General features: G+C 49.9%; 6 protein-coding genes across 6 annotated transcripts; 3 read left to right on the top strand and 3 right to left on the bottom strand.

Annotated features, from left to right (window-relative positions):
* Positions 1–999: 999 nt before the first annotated feature.
* Positions 1,000–3,596, top strand: TGAM01_v204319 (hypothetical protein; the record flags this gene model as incomplete). The annotated part of the gene is made up of 4 exons (XM_018808237.1): positions 1,000–1,116; positions 1,325–1,678; positions 1,815–2,288; positions 2,361–3,596. The coding sequence occupies 4 exons, from the start codon at positions 1,000–1,002 to the stop codon at positions 3,594–3,596; spliced, it is 2,181 nt and encodes a 726-aa protein (XP_018658508.1).
* A 1,850-nt stretch (positions 3,597–5,446) lies between these two features.
* On the bottom strand, positions 5,447–6,112 carry TGAM01_v204318 (hypothetical protein; the record flags this gene model as incomplete). The annotated part of the gene is made up of 1 exon (XM_018808236.1): positions 5,447–6,112. The coding sequence occupies one exon, from the start codon at positions 6,110–6,112 to the stop codon at positions 5,447–5,449; it is 666 nt and encodes a 221-aa protein (XP_018658507.1).
* A 1,811-nt stretch (positions 6,113–7,923) lies between these two features.
* TGAM01_v204317 (alpha-ketoglutarate-dependent sulfonate dioxygenase) lies at positions 7,924–9,340 on the bottom strand (the record flags this gene model as incomplete). Its single annotated transcript, XM_018808235.2, has 5 exons — positions 7,924–8,391; positions 8,464–8,674; positions 8,739–8,797; positions 8,864–8,938; positions 9,074–9,340. 5 exons carry the CDS (start codon positions 9,338–9,340, stop codon positions 7,924–7,926), a joined length of 1,080 nt encoding a protein of 359 aa, XP_018658506.2.
* A 939-nt stretch (positions 9,341–10,279) lies between these two features.
* TGAM01_v204316 (hypothetical protein) lies at positions 10,280–12,143 on the top strand (the record flags this gene model as incomplete). The annotated part of the gene is made up of 4 exons (XM_018808234.1): positions 10,280–10,597; positions 10,688–10,929; positions 10,997–11,830; positions 11,900–12,143. The coding sequence occupies 4 exons, from the start codon at positions 10,280–10,282 to the stop codon at positions 12,141–12,143; spliced, it is 1,638 nt and encodes a 545-aa protein (XP_018658505.1).
* Positions 12,144–13,238: 1,095 nt separating this feature from the next.
* TGAM01_v204315 (4-aminobutyrate aminotransferase) lies at positions 13,239–15,178 on the bottom strand (the record flags this gene model as incomplete). The annotated part of the gene is made up of 8 exons (XM_018808233.2): positions 13,239–13,285; positions 13,347–13,480; positions 13,546–13,637; positions 13,708–13,789; positions 13,852–14,005; positions 14,067–14,764; positions 14,838–14,873; positions 14,934–15,178. 8 exons carry the CDS (start codon positions 15,176–15,178, stop codon positions 13,239–13,241), a joined length of 1,488 nt encoding a protein of 495 aa, XP_018658504.2.
* A 481-nt stretch (positions 15,179–15,659) lies between these two features.
* Positions 15,660–17,214, top strand: TGAM01_v204314 (succinate-semialdehyde dehydrogenase; the record flags this gene model as incomplete). Its single annotated transcript, XM_018808232.1, has 2 exons — positions 15,660–15,771; positions 15,854–17,214. The coding sequence occupies 2 exons, from the start codon at positions 15,660–15,662 to the stop codon at positions 17,212–17,214; spliced, it is 1,473 nt and encodes a 490-aa protein (XP_018658503.1).
* Between the last annotated feature and the right edge of the window lie 1,199 nt (positions 17,215–18,413).

Genomic DNA, 18,413 nt, shown 5'->3' with positions numbered 1-18,413 from the left:
CCGGCAGGCATCCCAGCGCTTCATCTCAGTCTCCGGACGGGAACCAACTAGAGACTCTCTCTCCGCAATTGACGGCGTCCAAGGGCGGCGGAATAGTCCAGAAGACGGCGGAAAGAAGCTTAAAGGAGAGGGTCTGTCCAGTGAGGCTGCGGTCAAAAGGGTCCACGACCTGCGGAAAGCTTGGATAAGAAGCTGAGCTCTTCCGTCACAGCCGCCTCCGCCGCGCCGCCAAGCACCGGCCGACGTCTCTCCATCTCTTTGATACCACTGTCTGCTTGTGTCCATCTATTCTTACTGACCTCTGCGGTATCCTGCTTTCCATCCGGCAGCAGCGCATCCGGGATCCTACAGGCCATCACTTCATTTCTCGGTCCCAACAGCATCTCCACCGCTGCCCTCCTTGGATACGCGTATCTGGAGCGGCCACATTTGTCCGTTTCTCTGCTCCCTGGCTCGTCCGGACACAAGACAAGTCTCCGGGAACAGCTCCAGGCCCTGTAGGACTCGCTGGTTCTAGGTGTTTTCTCGCCCCCCAGAGAGCCCACTACTTTCAATTCTCACAGAGGACTGCGCCGTCAGCTTTTTTTTTTCTTCGTCAATTACAGCAACTCCGTGCCCGAGCTGCTGCACGCACACACAACCTCTTTGCCCCTGTCTCACGAGAAAGCAGTTGGGTCAGGCAACATCACTTCTTCTTGCTTGCTTATGAATATCTGTTCACGCGCTGTCAGAAAATCTCCCTGATCTTCTCTCTAGCTTATCTGTGCCTGGTGCACTTTGATTCGTATTTGCATTTCCCACTTTTGGATTTGTTTCTTTTTTTTGTCTTTCCTTGCTTCAATTTCCTGGTGGATTTGCTTTGCTTGTCACGCGTGTTTTCTCTTATTTTACCGCTCTCACTCACCCCAGTTTCGGGGTTTGACAGTGACCCGGCTTTATTATTTACACCCCACGTTCTCCCCGCTGGTGACATGTGAAATCGCCCACGCAGACTTGGTCATGTCGTCAAAAGCTTCACCCGTCACTCACAAGCAGCCTCGAATACTGGCTTGTGTGCTGTGCCAGCATCGCAAGATCAAATGCGACAGGAATTCGCCATGTTCCAACTGTATCAAGGTGCGCGATACACTTCTCTCTGACTCGGCCCGCTAGCTTCAAGGTCTCATTCACATGCTGTTCCATCTTCTGCTCTATTCTTCAGTCCCCGGATTTAAGCTCCCAACCGCTAAGAGCATGCTCGGGGCGAAAAGAAGATGAGGAGGAAATGAATCCTTCCAGCTCCCTGGCCAACATTTGATTCGAATTCAAGCTTACATTGCCCCAGGCCAATGTCACCTGCACTCCTAGTACGCCAGCGCCAGCTCGTAAACGCCGCCGCCCGAACCAAGATCTCCAGGAACGACTTGCTCGATGCGAGGAACTACTCAAGCAGTATGCCAACGGCTCCGTGCCGATCCCTGGCCCTCCTCTTCCTCCCCCTCCACCTCCCGCTCAACGCCCGCTGCCACCATTTCCGGCAACCCCCTCCAACTCAATCGCGCCATCCTCAGAGGCACCCGTCGCTACACCGGCCAGCATCGACTCAACCGTGTCGCGGAAACCAAGTACTCTCATAGTTCGAGAAGATGGCAATGTCCGCTTTATGGATAGCTACATTTGGACCAGTGTATATGAGGAGGTGAGTGGAATTCGTTACCTATGAGCGGGCTTACCGCAGTCCTCGAGCTACTTGATCAAAACGATGCCATCTTCTTCTTGCTATTCTTTCAAATTACTGGTAGCACAAAAACACTGACATGAAGCGGATGCTATAGCTCCAAAAAATGCGAGAAATCGTAGAGACCGATGACCCAGAAGACTCCAGCCTTCTTGGCTCAGATGAGCTCACCCCGGACAATGTTGCGGACCTAGTTCTCTCGGCCGACATGTTTAACTCGAGTACTGAAGATTTGCAACCTGATCCCATCCACATCTTCCGGCTCTGGCAGCTATATCTCGATCGCGTCAACCCTCTTTTCAAACTCATCCACGTACCTACCACGCAGCCCTTTGTCATGGAGGCGGCTAGCAATATGAGTAACCTACCGCTGCACTACCAGGCCCTTATGTTCTCCATATTTGCCATGGCCAGTGTGTCTATGACATCTGCGGAGTGCATTCAAACGATTGGTATTTCTCGCGAGGCTGCCATTCAACGGTTCAACACTGGCACCAAATCGGCTTTGATCAGGTATAGTTTTCTCAAAAATCACAATATGACTGCGCTGCAAGCTGTGGCTCTTTACTTGGTAAGTTCTAACACTGAATGCACTCTGATTTCCTCTCTCATCAATGAAAGGGTGTGATTAACGCATCGTTAGCTTTCCTTGGAAGGGCGCTATGACAGACATGCTCAATGGGTTATCAGCGGAGCCATTGTGCGAATAGCGCAAAAAATGGGTTACCATCGGGACGGATCGCAGCTTGACTTGAATCCCTTCGAAACCGAGATGCGCAGACGCATTTGGTGGCACATTATGATGCTCGATGCCAAATGTGCCATGATTTCCGGTCTGAGTTCGACATGGCTGACCAACAACTGGGACACGAAGAAGCCTCGGAATGTGAATGATGCGGACCTATACCCCGGCTCGACTGAACCCGTTGCAGAGCGTGATGGCCCAACAGAAATGGCATTTGTTATGGTTGTTACAGAAATGTTTCGCTTCAAACTAGAAGCAGATGGCTCAAACGAGTCTCGTGCGTTTGAGGCTGCCATGATGGGGCAGACGCTCGATGAAAGCGATCCAGAAAGCAATACCAAAGCCATTTTTGAAAAATTCCGGGCCAAGGCTGCAGAACTGGAAGAGAAGTTGCAGTTTATCGAGAAGAATTACGTCGACATTAGGGCTGGAAATGCTCACGCTGCAGCTATTGCTATCCGGCCAATGCTCACAAATCGGTTATCAGAGATGCTCGTTCCCATGGAGGAGCAAGCCGAGTGGGGAACTGAGATATTCGGTCCCAAAGACAATTTCTTCAAGGTTTTGCTGATGATGATGGAGCACAAGACAGACGCACATGAGCAAATGGTTGCTGCTGGATTTCAGTGGTTCATGCGCCAACACTTTCAGCTTGACGTGTTTGCAGTTTTCACAGGCTTACTCCACGATCGCCCAATGGGAAGACTTTCTGATCGTGCCTGGGCCGTCATGGACAGGATCTATCTCGACCACCCTGATTTTACAGATATGACGATCAAGCAACATGTCGCGCAAGCTCAGTTTGTGCTCAAAGCCTGGCGGGCTCGAGAAACCGCTTACGCCCAAACCGGCCAGAGGATTGATGTTCCCGATTTCATAAGCCGACTCCGAGACGTGGTGCCTGTCAGCGACTCCAAGTCATCAGGCCAAGGATCCGTCACATCCCCTGCAATAGCCACACCTCAGCAGCAGCCTATGGCGGGGTTCAACCAGTTCTTGGGTGGCTATCTGGATGTTTCCACCGTAAACTGGGAAATGTTTGGGGAATTTTTACCAAGTAGCGGAGAACAGCTTTCCACTGCTATGTTTGAAGGATACCCCATGGACAACCTTAATATGGGCAATCTGGGCTAGAGTTGATGGTTTGGATATGTCAGACAAGCTTTGCCAATGTGTCGCGCCACACCGAAGAGAAAGTGGAAACCCCATACGCATATACTTGTGAGGAGTGCGAGGTAGTTGGTATGCAGAGTGTACGGTTGATTGATGGGCAATTCTAGTTGAGCTAGAGTTGCCGAATGTCTCTACATTGAAAGTAGCATCTTTTTCTCCTTTTTGATCCTTCTTTTTTCTATTCTGTTCATTTCTTTTGATTTGTCTACTACAGCTTCATCTCCTCTACTTTGCTTTTTACACGGGGCGTTCAGGTCGACATAGAGTTGGTCTCCTCTCTGCATGGACATACGAATCGCCATAAATCATAATTATTCTCCTTCATTGTGTCGGGTAAGGGTGGCTTTCAACACGATATCATGTACGATTGAAATGGAGCCACTCCTGCGTTTATGTTATTTGCTGTTTTGCTTATTGCACATTTTCCGCCACTGGGCGACATATTGTGCTTGGACGAGCTTTCGAGTATGCAATGGGTGGAAATTGGTCACAATGTGTGATTATGTACAACATGGAAGGCGCTCGCATGATGTGTGTGTATATATATTTCTATTCAGTCGGTATATACTCGTGGCATTTTGTGCACATTAATCTACCTAGCTTAGTCACTGAAGCCGTATTTGATTCTTTGCTCCACATAACGTCCTTCTTTTTTTGTCCTTCTTTGTGGTCGATATTTGGATAGCATGTCGAGGTATTCGATCGATTCTTGATGTGATGTCGGTGTATAGTAGCGGCGGCTTAGTAGTTGTATTTGTAATGGTGACGTTTCGCATCTAGATATGATAAGTTAGCAGCAATTCTGCAGAAGAAGAATTATATCTCTGCTGGCGTGGCATATTCATTCTGCTAGGCGAGAAACAGCGGTGCTCTGCTTGGCAAAGAAAGTTTTCGTGACAGATCGTTAGAATCCTGCTCTTTTTCAGCGCATTCTGTATGAAAAGAAGCCTCTGTAAACTCGCCAGAGAGGAGAGGCTGAAAGAGTTGGATAATGGAGATGGTTTTGAGGAAGAATTTGTTTTGCGCTAGTGAGCGAGGAAAGTATGTGGGAGACGAAGGGAGAGGGAAGGGCAAGAGGGAAGCAGATGGAGCAAAAAGACGGGGTCTTTGGGGCGCTTAGACAAAAGGATTACCAAAAGGAACATTTGGAGGAAGTCTTGATCTGATCTGAGGCGGCTTTGCCTTGGGTGGATTTTGGGCTGGAGATGCGATGGATGGCTTCGAGGCGCAAATTGCTTTCAGGATTTAGAGACGAAGCTGGTGGAAGCAGGTACTAATATGAATACAAAATAACAAAGACGTTGAAAGTTGAGGGCACGCCGTAGTTGAACAAAAAAAAAAAAAAAGCTGAGCTGGTGGTGCTGTAGAAACTTGCTGTCAACAACAAAGGGCAGCGAACTAAAAATCAAACAAAACAACCCAACACAGCCAGAGTAGCTATAGTTAGCACAAAGAAATCTCCGTTGTTATTCACCCATACCACAATAGAAATAGAGGTCATGTCAAAGAAAGTATGTCAAAGGGATGCAAAGTCATTTAATGAATAAGGGTGCTTTATTCGAATTATTTCTCACGAAGATGATGATTTCTTAACTGTACACCCTATTGAAAATAAATACATGAAGTGTCCCGCAATCTGGTAACCCTTGTTTCAAACCAGTAATTTTTCCATTTCCTTGTGAACCCTTTGTTAAAGCCAAATTATCCTTATAAATATTTCATCATCAGATTGATTCCGTGAGAGAGTGAAGTGCGGATGTTCCACCGCTGACCATATAAGCTTGGTCTTCCTTTCTTGCCGAGGAGCTAAGCTACTGCTCGTTATCGGCGGGAGTGGCCTTTGGGGCAGCCTCTGGAGCGTCTTGGAACTCTTCAGCAGCCTTTTGCTCGGCTGGAAGCTCGGCGGGAAGCTCAGTCGCCGTAGCCTCAGCGAGAGCAGCGGAGAGATGCTCAGAGAGGCCCTCTTGGACGGGGCCAGGAAGCTGGACCTGGGCGTTCTCAAAGAGCTGCTGCTCTTGCTGATCAACGAGGACTTCTTGGATGTGCGAATACATAGGGGCCTTTCCTTTGCCTTCGTACTGAGGCTCGCGGAGATTGTCCAGATTCTGTTCGGTGGTGGTAATAGCGATATCGTCTTCCTGTTCAGCGAGAGCCCTAGCAATAGCAGCGTCGTCTTCGAGAGTGGCATCAAGCTGGATCGCGCTGTCGAGGCTCTCGAGGCTATTGTTGGGGGCGCGGTATCCAGAAGATTCGCCAACTTCATCGACATGATAGAGCGAAGAGTCAAAGGGGAAGGGGCCATAGACGAGGTAATCCGTGCTATCATCATCGGCAACCTCGCGCTCAAGGGCATCAAGACGACGTTTCTCACGGCAGCGAGCAACGCACATCGCGATGAAGCAGGGGACGACCATCATTGCAAAGAGGCCAACGAGGCAGCCGGCGATTGCAGCATAGAAAGTCTTGTTGTCTGCCATGATGAATTTTGAAAATGGTTGGTGATACAAGTGAAGCTGACGGGTTGCTTTTTGAGAGAAAGAAAGTGGAAGTTTTAGCTGGGGAGCAGATGGAAGAGGGAGGAGTGGAAGATGAAGAGATGGATGTGGTCGACGTACCTTGTTGCTCTGGCTGTCTTTCTTAGAGAAAGAAAAAGATGATGATGATGTAGCTGATGATGAAAATGATGAAGCTTCGAGTTTATATGTGATAAAGCGTGATGGGTAGCGGTGAGAGGAACGAGTGAGGTTCGAGGAAGAGGGGAGTGGAGATGGAAAGAAAAAACCTGCGAAGGTTGGGGGAGAGCTTTGCAGATTTTGAAATAGAAATTTCAGGACCGGGGAGAATTTCTGACAACTTGGATAGAGATAGTGATTGGGGGAGAGAAGGTGACTGATTTTTGCCAGTGTTGGCAGCTGGTTGTGGTCTGTCTGCCCCCAGGAGAGGGTGGTCTCCCCCCTATTTTTTCGTCAAGATTGCTGGAGAGGAGCTGTAATGTGAACGAAGAGATGCTGAAAGTGAGATATTTCTGATGACACGAGAAGGTGTTGATGAAGATGAAAAAAAGAGAAGAATTATGATTGGGGATGATGGATAGTTGCTGTGGATGCTGCTGCTTTTGAAGTTTGTATGTCGAGGTAGGCTTATGGCAGCTGGGCTTATTTAACAGCGCAAATACCATATATGGGGCCGGTTAATTATTTCAAGCTCGACTATATCAATGAATAATCTTGGTCATCAAGATAATGGAAGAAAGCAGATGTGCATTACTTTGCACGTGAATGATTTTGGTAGGGCTGTTGATCTGGTAATTGCTGAGGGCTGTAAACGAGGAGTTACCGCAAACTACTTGTTCTCTCTAGTGTCTGCTGGGGAAAAAAAGACATCAGACCATTGTTTTTTGCCATTACATTTGGAGATTTGTTTTTTTCGCAAAGTGCTCTTATGCTGGCATGAGCAACGCCCATTACTTACTGGACTGGAATACCAGATACGGCTACTGATATGCCTAGCCAGCTGAGTTTTTGCCAGTTCCATCCCGGCTATTCTCCTCTGCCAATACGTCATTGCTGCAGGAACATTCGCCCTTTTCTGTTAGATTGTGGGTAAAATCCTTGCAATTTCTGCTCCTACCAGATGGATGAGTTCAAGATGCTTTAAGGTATTAGAAGCTAGGTAGCGTCGTATCTTTCATTGCATAACCCCCTTGATCTTTTTACTTTTCTTCAAACCAAAGGCACATAGCCAGACTGAATTGGTTTGCTTCAACAGATAACAGCTGGCAGAGATATTCTACAATTGCAAGCAGTACATCCGATCACGTACACAGCACGCACACCACGTTTTGCGGCATACAACTTCGAATATAATACGGTTGACGATCAAGGCTGTGGCATTTCTGCAAAGGCACGGCTTGTGGAGATGAAGAAGATACGTGGGCTGGTAGGCAATCGATATTATCGTTGCTATTACTGCTATTGCTGCTATGACCGCTACTGCTGCTGTTGTCGCTACTGCTGATATTATCGCTACTGCTGCCATCGAGTATAGCTCCGCGGAATAGTCCATACCATTCTTCTTCAAGACGTCCGACCTGGGCCGCGGTTGGCCATCTTGTATCGGACTCAACATAACTAATCACCGGAACAAAGCAGAATACAAACGAGCAGTCGCTCAATTCACGATGCCGCAGGAATATTTTATCAGTCTTGAACGTCGACCTCGAGTCACTTCGCAAGCAGAGACTTTTACCTGGCAAGGTTGATGTAATTTCTTATTGATTTCTGGTCATCTAATTGTTCAACACCAAGTTCTTTGCCTTGTCCACCAGCCCGTTTCCATTCACGCTCTTCTCGTTTTCCAATCGCGCAGCCCTCTCCGACAGACTCTCGCTGTTCTCGGGATCAAAGAACGGTCGCTCTCCAAAGATGGCAGTACGCTTTCCTTCTCGAAGCTCGGTGTCGTAGCCGCCAGGAATGGCCTTGTGGGCGATGACTCGGTTATCCCAGAAAGCGACAGCGCCGGGCGTCCACTTCCAGCGAGCGGTCACGTCGTCTGCGTTGGAGAGATGCTCGCGGAGAAAGGCGAGGATGTGGTGAGACTCCTGGGCATTTAGCTCCTGGATGCGCTCGAGGAAGGTTGGGTTGTAGAAGAGCGACTTGAGGCGGGTTACGGGGTGTGTTCGGACCAGGGGATGGGCGGTGGAGATGGGGGCTCTGTGTGGTGTTCCGCCGCCGTTGATGGAGCCGAGATAGGCTCTCTGTGTAGTGGTTGGTTAGTTTCGACGGCTACTGACTGGTTGGCAGAGGCTCAACGAAGATGAGATACGTACATCTGAAGAGTGAACTCCGTGGAGGCCCTCGATGGCCTTTTGGAAAGCTGGGCTGAGCTTATCAAAGAGACCGGTTTGGCTGGTGAAGATGGTGTCTCCGCCGCTGGGAGGTGTCTTGAGTAGACGAAGCAGAGTATACGCAGGCGGGTTCACCTCGTAGGTATGATCGCCGTGCCATTCTCCAGAGAAGTTGCCATGGCTTCGGATATTTCTACCAATAGTTAGTAAGAAAGCTCAATGCTCAATAGGGATTTATGCTTGGTCAGAAGACTTACCCGCCTCGGCCGATGATGGTTACGTGTTTGGGGTCCTGCTGGTTGGGATCTCTGTCTTGCTATTGGGTTGGTTCCATGTTAGAGGCACATTGCCATGAATTATCGTCCAGAATGGAACCACCTACAATGCCATAGTATGATGCAAGTTCGTGCTGCTGGTCAAGAGTGATGTCTTGATCGCGGAAGAAGACGACGCCTCTCTACATCTCAACTGTCAGTTAGCGATTCTTACGAGGAACTGCTTCTGACTCAAAGCATCAAGATGTTTTTTTCTTTCGTCTCTTCTCTCTTTTTATTCCCGTCTCCTTTCCTTGTTTCAAAATTCAAATGCTTACCTCCGCTACCAGCAGTGCCAGTTCGTCTTTCTGCTGGTCGGTCAGCTTGCTCAGCTGGACTCCCTTCAGCTCGGTTCCGATGTATGGAGTGACCTCCTCAACGGCTGTCGCTAAACCCAGCAGTGAAGCCTTGGCTGGGTCGGCGAAAAACGCTCGATCGCGGGCTGGAACGAATTCCTTGAGCGCCTCGTGGGGAGGCTTGTACGCCAGCACCGCAGGGGTGATTGCGGTACCGACAAGGACGCTTGGGGTAAGGACGTTGGCCATGTTGGATATGACTTATTGGGAGAGATATTTTTTTCTTGAATTTTTGACAGTTTGATGTCTGCTGTCTTTATCCCTTGTCTTTTATTCAAGATCCTTTCCGCTGATCTTTCTTGCCCCTTCGCCTTTTTATACGACCAGGGCCCTGGCTCTCGGCTCTGAATTAAAAGCAATAATGATTAAAGATTGCAACAGCAAATAGTTTATGGCGGACCAATCGGCTCATTGCCCCGATGCGAACGCATGGTCGGAGTTGTCAAATCTGCATGGCAGGAGGCTATCGCCATGCCCATTCAAGATGACGCCAGCGCGGGAACACCAATAACGCGAGCTGATAACCCCGCGAATTCGTTGCAGTTGGCAGCCATGCCGGCGATCTCGCATGTAATGCATAAGTGATGCATCCCGCGGGGAAGCTAAACTCGAAGCTCTGAGATGTGGAATCAAATGTCTGGATTTGTATATTGCTGGTTGTTTAGGGCCGGACAAGGGCCATGATACCATTATTAGGTTGCAAACGCCATCAAGCTGATAGGTCTAAAATGTAATGACAGATCGCTTATCTCGCAAAGGCGCGAAGCTTTCTTTGAGTCTATCGACTATCGAAACTACTGTGTAACTCACGTTTTGTCGCGCCTGTTGCGCTTGGCGGCGTGTTAAGACGCATCATATATGATACCATTTCGATATCGAAGACGTGATCTCCAGGCCATGCAGCCTCACACCAAAGGTGCGCGCAACGTGATATTCCGTTAGCTTGATCCTTCGTTGAGATGTGCCGGCAGCTGAAAAGAGATGGTGACTGGATGCAAATTTATATATACTTTGGGACATGTTTAAGAAGATAAGTTTAAAATTACACTCGGAAAGATTACTATTTCAATTTTGGTTGTATCGTCTTTTGACTTTGGTACCCGACGGTCTGTTATGTAATTGGCAACCATGGCGATTGAACCAACAGAAGCAACAACTCCATCTGAAGCGGTGCTTGAGAAAGAAAAGCCCATTGACGCTGCGAGCTCAAGCTCCAACAAGAGCGATGTGCCCGACAGTAACGAAAAGTCCACCGTTGTGGTCGATTCTCACTACGAAGATGCATCATCTTCCAGCTCCAACAGCGATGTGTTCGACATCAAGGCAATTGACCCCATCTTGGCTCGGAAGATGGCGCTCGTGAACAATGCAATTGACGAGATCGGCATGACGAGCTTCCAGTGGAAGCTGTTTTGGCTCAATGGGTTTGGATATGCGGTTGACTCGGTATGGACTGCGCGACTCTCAATCAACTCTTGTTCAATTAAAGTGTGTTTTGTAAACTGACATTTGCGATTTTTAATTTTCACAATGTAGCTTCTAGTTGTCTGCCAGTCTATTGCCAATCCGGCAGTTCAGCAGGAATACGGACTGCCGAGTGCCCACATATCCGGCATCCCGCTGGCTTCACAAGTTGGTCTCTTGGTGGGAGCCGGCATCTGGGGTTTCTCTGCCGATATCATTGGTCGGAAATTGGCCTTTAACACGAGTCTGCTCTCTTGCGCTGTGTTTGTCCTCATTGCGGGCGCTATGCCGTCGTATATCTCTTTCTCTGCCATGTAAGTGGTCTTTTCTTTTAAAGTAGACTCTTTGAGTTGAGATGTTTAACCTGTCAACCAACAATAGCGTGGCCATCTACTCAGCGGGTGCTGGAGGCAACTACATCCTCGATGCTACGAATTTCCTCGAGTTCCTCCCCACCAGCTACGCATGGCTCGTCACCTTCATGGCCGTCTGGTGGGCTGTTGGATACACCATCACGGGTCTTCTTGCATGGGCCTTCATGAGCAACTTTAGCTGCGCGCCTGACGCGGCGGTGTGCACTCGGAAGGACAACATGGGCTGGCGATATCTTCACTTCACCTGCGGCGGTCTCGTGTTGGTCATGGCATTTGCGCGCCTGGCGTTTGTGCGCATGGTCCAGACGCCGCGGTGGCTCATTGCGCAGAATCGCGATGAGGAGGTTATCAAGACGCTCAACGACCTTTCGACTCGAGCTGGGAAGTCGCACAACCTGACGCTGGAGCGGCTACAGGCCGAGGGCGTGGTTCTGCACACAGAAGAATCCGTCTGGTCCGCTCTGCGGCTCAAGAACCACTTCAAGGGCCTCTTCATAACGCGCAAGCTGGCCTGGTCCACGACCGTCATTCTGGCCAACTGGTTCGTCATCGGCATGGTCTCTCCGCTGTACAGCGTCTTCCTGCCCTTCTATCTGCAGTCTCGGGGCGCGGAAGTTGGCGACAGCTCCAACTATACGACGTGGAGGGACTATGCCATCAACCAGGTTGTTGCACTTGTTGGTCCTGTGATTGCGGCGGTGCTGATTGAGTCCAAGTGGTTTGGGCGACGGGGCACGCTTGCTGTTGGCGCGCTGATCACGATGGTGTTGCAGTTTGGCTATACGCAGATTAAGACGCCGGCGCAGAATCTTGGTGTTTCGGCGGCCATTTCGGCGGCATCGTAAGTTTGCAACTTATACATATCCCTACTAATGAATTGTTACTCGGACAAGAGCTAATTCTTTTGTAGAACCATTTACTATAGCACGATTTATGCGTATACGCCCGAGATCTTGCCTTCTGCGCATCGTGCGACGGGCTATGGCCTCTGCGTCGTCCTCAACAGAGTCGGCGGTATTCTGGGAGTGTTGGTGGGAAGCTATGCGAATGTAGAGACGACGGCTCCGCTGTTTGTGTGCGCGGCCTTGTTTGGGCTGCTTGTTATTTTGAGTCTGATACTGCCCTTTGAGTCTAGGGGAAAGAGAAGCCAGTAATAATAAAAAATGTTTGACTTCTTATCTCATGTACGATTTCTCCTGTTATCTACCGATATTGAGATGTAGAAGAGATGCGCTGCAAGGGCGTTTACCGTTACAGCCGTTGTGGAGATGGCTGCTGCGTAAAATATCAGCCGTACATATTGCCGAATGAGGCAACTTTTGCCCTCTATGTTCCGATTCAGCGTCACAACGGCGATCCATGGCGAATTATATATATCACGCCGCTGGCTATTGTCGGAGAAGCATCTGGAAGTCCCTCGGAACCGGTCTCACTCGCTGTACGTAAAACCGGCAGCAAGCAAAAAAATGCCGGACAAGCCCCCCGGGCGTTATTGGCGTTATCTCTCCCGGCGTAGCATCTGCCGGGGCTTTTCGAATATGGAGAATGCGGGGAATGGCCACAGGAACAACAGAAGGAGGCTACCCTGCCCTGACTCGGGACGTGACGAGACTTCGGCGGTCCAGCCTCCGGCCCGGCCACCGGAGATGGGCGAAGCCTTCTCCACGCTTTTCGACTTGATAGGCTTGAGATAAGAATTGACAGGTGTCTCATAGCGAGAGAGGTTCTAGAACTAGCTTGGGAGGAGATTCTGGGGTCTAGTGCGCGAATTTTGTTTTGATGCCCGCATGATCAAAGCATTACGTAGTGGCGAATTTCCCCACACGATAGCAAAGAGGTGAATCTGCAGCTGGTAGGCAAGAATTTGCTATCTCGGCACCTCGGCAGATGTGTAGAGATATGGAGATGCGGATGATAAGGGATGGAAGGGGAAAATGATAGTAATTCACCCAATTGGCTATCAATGTCATCAAAATAGTCAACGATTGTTGAGGTGCAATTCCATAGCAAGAGGTTGTACGTACGTAGATTACTGGATACTTGGAATCACATTATGTAGAGGATAAGTTGAAGAGGGTAACAATTTTGAGATGGTATAGTATTTCCTTTTTCCACTGAAATCCTATTTTCTTAAAGCCATATGATGCGCGCCAAATTCAAGGTATATGTACAGATAAAACAATTAGTGAGAAATGGCTTCTCTTATGAAACAACGCCTTTTCGCTTCCCAAGTTCTTTTTTTCCCCACTCTATGCAGATCCAAGGGCCTTGTCCAGGGACTCAATCAGGTAAGGGACTGTAAAAAAATAATTAGTTTAGCTGGATCACAGAGAAACTAGAATTGTGGCTGGACTTACTGTGAGCCTCCTCAAAGACAAGCATGGGGCGAAGTCGCACGGTTCGGACGCCGCAGGTGCCGATGTTGACGCCAAGCGTCTTCATCTTCTTGACAAGAGCGGCAGAGTCCTTGGTGTCAAAGGCAATGTAGGTTCTATCATAGAGGCGTTAGTTTAATTCAAAATGTCGATTCAATCATTGGCTGAGAATGACACTCACCCTCGGTCCTTGCCACGGAGGTTCTGAACCAACTGTGGGTACTTTTCGGCGAGGCGCTCCATCTCCTTGTAGAGAGCCGCACCAACGCGAGCCTAAAAGAAGATTAAGTTAGCCTTTTGAAACCAACGAAGTGAAGATGAATTTTTCTTCTGCTAGACTTACAGTCTGGTTGCAGAGGTCCTTGGACAGAATCTCCTCGACAACGGCCTTGGCCATGACAACACGGGCTGGGTCACCGATCCAGCTATTCTCAAATTAGTACACATTAAAGTAATTAAGATTCTCCGTCATAGCATGGCAACGTACGTGTTGAACTGGCGGTAAGCCTTGTCAGGTACCAGCTTGGGGTTACCGAAGAAGTAGCCCGCAGTGTTGGCCTTCTTGGAGAAGGTGACAATGTCGGGAGGCGAAGTCAGGTTCCAGTGCTCGTGGCCCCAGAACTTGCCGGTGGCGCCGAATCCTACGCACGGTGCATTAGCGACTTTTGTGATACACTGAACCTGTAAGATAGTTTGACGTACCAGTCTGGACCTCGTCGACAATCATGGTGACGTTGTGCTTCTGGGTAATGTCACGAAGGCCCTGGAAAAAAGCAGCAGAGGCGTGGTTGTCACCGCCCTCGCTCTGGATGGGCTCGACAATCAGGCCGGCCACGGGGAACTGCCACGTCTTGATGAGCTCCTCAACCTTGTCGAGGCATCGCTTCTCCTCGGCGGCGTTCTCAGCCTCGTACTTGTCGAGAGGGTACTTGAGCGCCGGGAAGGGAGCCTGAGGCCAGTTGAAGGAGGGGATATCCAGCTTGTGGACGGCCTTTGAGCGGGTGGTGGACAAGCTGCCAAAGCCGCGTCCGTGGAAGGAGTTTGCAAAGCTGAGGATGGCCAGGTCCGGGGAGCCGGGCTTGGCGTTGTTGAGGCACGAGGCGATTTCCTCGTCGGTCCACTCGACGCCCTCGCCGCGCTGCTTGCGGCGGTACAGCATCATGGCGGCCTTGTAGGCCAGCTCGTTGGCCTCGGAGCCGGACTGGGCGGTGAAGATTTGGTCCAGGCCCTTGGGTGCGACGCGGAGGAGGCCGTTCTTGAGGACATCGTGCCACTGGCTGGAGGGGAAGTTGCCCAGGGCAGGGCGGTTGACCAGGGCGGAGATCAGCTCAGGGGACTGGGCGGCCTTGATGAGAGTGGGGTTGTTGTAGCCAACGGGGATGGAGGCAATCTGAGAGTAGCTGTGTTGAATGTTAGATACAAGGCCTGAAGAATATGATGTATGATGTGCAACTATAAGTCTATGAGACATACACATCAAGGAACTGGTTGCCGTCAACATCGACAATGCTTTAACAAGGTTAGCTTCTATGCTTCATTTAGTTTCATAAGATGTCAAAGCAAACATACTAGTTGCCAAAGCTCTTGTCGTAATCGGCAATAAAGTAGAATGCTCGGTTATCAAAGAAGGCTCCCAGCTTCTCGGCCTCAGCCTTGGACTTGGGGCCGGGGATCTCAGTGGCCACCTTGACGTCGCGAACAGAACCCATTTTGGCTGCAGTAAAATTGAACTTGATTGTGATGAAAGTAAAGAATATTGCCCTGCTATACAACACAAAAGAACAAGATACTATACACAAAGATAGGTAGCGCATACCTCTTCTTTATAGTTTCGAGTCTATATAAGTGCCCTTCCTCCCGGCAATGCTCGCCCGGCTAACGACGGTGGCGGGCGTGGGGATGGGGCTTAGCGTCGACGACCGGCCCGGTTCCGGCTGCGGTGCCGGGCCCACGTGAACAGCTTCCGGCTGGTTTTCTGGAGATGCCGGCCGTGGAAGATGGAAGATGTGAGATGGAATGAACGATATCGGAATTGGCGGCGAGGGAAATGAATCGTGGATGGGGGATGCAATTTGGTAATGTGAATTTCTTGATGGATTGATAATGGGGTTCGGGATCGATCCGGATGTTGCCATGTAGCCGGTTCTATAAGAAGAGGCGGGAGGACATGACAGAGTCCATTTTATCATATACGTATATCCAGACATTAATATATTAAATTATTTCTGAACCTGTTTGTTTGTCATACTTTAGGAAAACAGCATCACGACAAGTTTGGAAACACAACAGGACACAATGTCTGCTGCTGCTGCATCGGTCCTCAAGGACGCATCGCTGCTCAAGACGAAATCTTACGTCAACGGCGAATGGGTCGAAGCCAAGTCTGGAAAACAGTTTACTGTCGACAGTAAGTTACAAACGCAAAGACAAAAAGAGCCATGTCTATGTATACGTATAGATGAAAATCCTCTCTAACACACGACTTATAGACCCTGCTACGGGAGAGGAGGTCGCAAAATGCCCTGAATTTGACGCAGAAGACACTGAGGCTGCCATCACCGCCGCCAACGATGCCTTCCAGTCATTCCGCAAGGTCTCTCCCCAGGAGCGATCCCGCCTCCTCCGCCGCTGGTACGACCTCATGGTCGAAAACGCAGAGGACATCGCCAAGATCATCACTCTCGAGAACGGCAAGGCCCTGACCGACGCCCGCGGCGAGACCACCTACGCCGCAAACTTCTTCAAGTGGTTCTCCGAGGAGGCGCCCCGGATCTACGGCGATGTCATCCAGCCCAGCGCCCCCAACTGCCGCGTCGTTACGCTTAGAGAGCCCATTGGCGTGTGCGGCCTGATTGCGCCGTGGAACTTCCCTGCGGCCATGATTACTCGCAAGGTTGGTCCTGCGCTGGCTGCGGGATGTACGGTTGTTGTCAAGGCGCCTACGGAGACGCCTTTGACGGCGCTTGCTTTGGCGGAGTTGGCGCACCGGGCTGGTATTCCCAAGGGCGTTGTGAATGTCATCACTGCGTTCGACAACACGCCTCTTGTGGGCAAGGTCCTCACCACGAACCCCATTGTCAAGAAGGTGTCCTTCACCGGCTCTACCCCCGTGGGCAAGATCCTCATGAACCAGAGCTCTTCCACGCTCAAGAAGCTCTCCTTCGAGCTGGGCGGCAACGCACCCTTCATCGTCTTTGAGGACGCCGACCTCGACACCGCAGTGCAACACCTGATCGGCTGCAAGTTCCGCGTCGCCGGCCAGACATGCGTCTGCGCCAACCGCATCTTTGTTCACAGCAGCATCTACGAGGAGTTTGTCAAGCGTGTCGTCGACGTCGTCAAGACATTCCAGGTCGGCAACGGCCTCGACAGCAAGACCACACACGGGCCCCTGATTCACAGCAGAGCAGTGGCAAAGGTCGACGAGCACGTGCAGGATGCCGTCTCCAAGGGCGCTCGCCTGCTCCACGGAGGCAAGAGACTGCCTCTTGGTCCCAACTTTTACGACTTGACGGTTCTGGCGGACGTTACGCCCGAGATGCAGGTCTTTAGGGAGGAGACGTTTGGACCTGTTGCGGCGTTTTTCAAGTTTGATACCGAGGAGGAGGTTGTTGCGCTGGCCAACGATGCGGATGTTGGTCTGGCGGGATACTTTTTCAGCAAGGATAACAGCCGATGCTGGCGCGTTGCGGAGGCGCTGCAGGTGGGCATGGTTGGTGTCAATGTTGGAGCCATCAGCGACGTTGCTATTCCCTTTGGAGGCGTCAAGGAGAGTGGATTCGGGCGAGAGGGTAGCAAGTATGGTGTTGATGAGTATCTGACTACCAAGATGATCATGACTGGTATTTAAGCGTGAGTTTGGAAAAAGAAAAGGACGAATGAACAGCTCCTGTTTAATATTTGGTTTAGCGATTGCATTAATGAATTGGAATTCTTAGAATTAGTTGTTAGAAAGTTATAGGGAAAAGGAAACAACTTATCTCTTTCAACGTCCTCTTCTTGTACTCTCATGTCACTTGTTGTTTGCATGGAAACCCGGCGTAGCTATGCTTCAAATATGTGTATAAGCGCTGTGACTCTACATGTAATAGCCCAATCAGGCTCTTTGGCGCCCAAAAGAAGTAAAAAATGCCCAAGGTGGCTGGTAGTCATCCAGCATCTGCTCGAATCCCTAGATTGATCCGTGGAAGAGAGACCAATTCGACCCAAGTCATCGCAATCTTATATCCCGTAATAACCGTCCCGTACTCCAATCCGTGTAAACAATACCAATTTTCCGCTCCCAAGAATGAAACCACTATGCCGGCCTGCGGTAATGAGCGCGCATTGTTGACTCATTCAACCAATCGCCTCGTCCAAAAATTCGACCAGCCGCCCAGTCATCTCTCAGCTGGCGAGGTGTCGGATCTCCATGGCCAAAGATTATATGTGAACCACCTTATTTTCCTCTTATATAAAATTTGTATGCATACGGATGCTCAGTGTCGTTGATAGAAACTGCAACACGATGCATCTTCCATGTTTCTCGTCATCTCGCCATGATTGCCCGTAAACGATCGCGTCTCCTTTGCTTCTGCGCAGCAGGCGGGTCTATACCGTACGCCGCCAATTCGAATGGATCAGACGCATCTTCGAGTTTTTCGAGTTTCTTCCGCCGCAGGTGCAGCCAGAACAGAACCAACAGTACGGATCCGCCGAGTAGTAGGCTGGAATATGGGCAACAAGAGTTAGCAAGCTTGCATCTTTATACAGCATAAAGAGGAGAGGAGAGATCATACGCTGTAGAGATGACCACTGCGATGAGGATATGCGTTTGAGACAAGGGCTTTTCGCATGTGTTACTCTCCTGGGTTTCTGTGCAGCGCGTTATCAGGCGATTGGCGACGCTGTGTAACTGATCAATCGAGCGGCTTAGTATGCTTTTCGACATCTCGCGCACCATGACGACGCCTTTGTCGTTTTCCATCACCGTAATAGAGAATTATGGATGACGAGGAGGTAAATGTGTGTGTAAGAGAGTGTTGTTTGCAGAAAAGCAAAACAAAACAC

Source organism: Trichoderma gamsii, assembly GCF_001481775.2.
Source record: "Trichoderma gamsii strain T6085 chromosome Unknown Scaffold_12.2, whole genome shotgun sequence".
Lineage (NCBI taxonomy): Eukaryota > Fungi > Ascomycota > Sordariomycetes > Hypocreales > Hypocreaceae > Trichoderma > Trichoderma gamsii.
The sequence above is the reverse complement of the archived record's forward strand: the minus strand, read 5'-3'. Positions and strand labels throughout refer to the sequence as shown.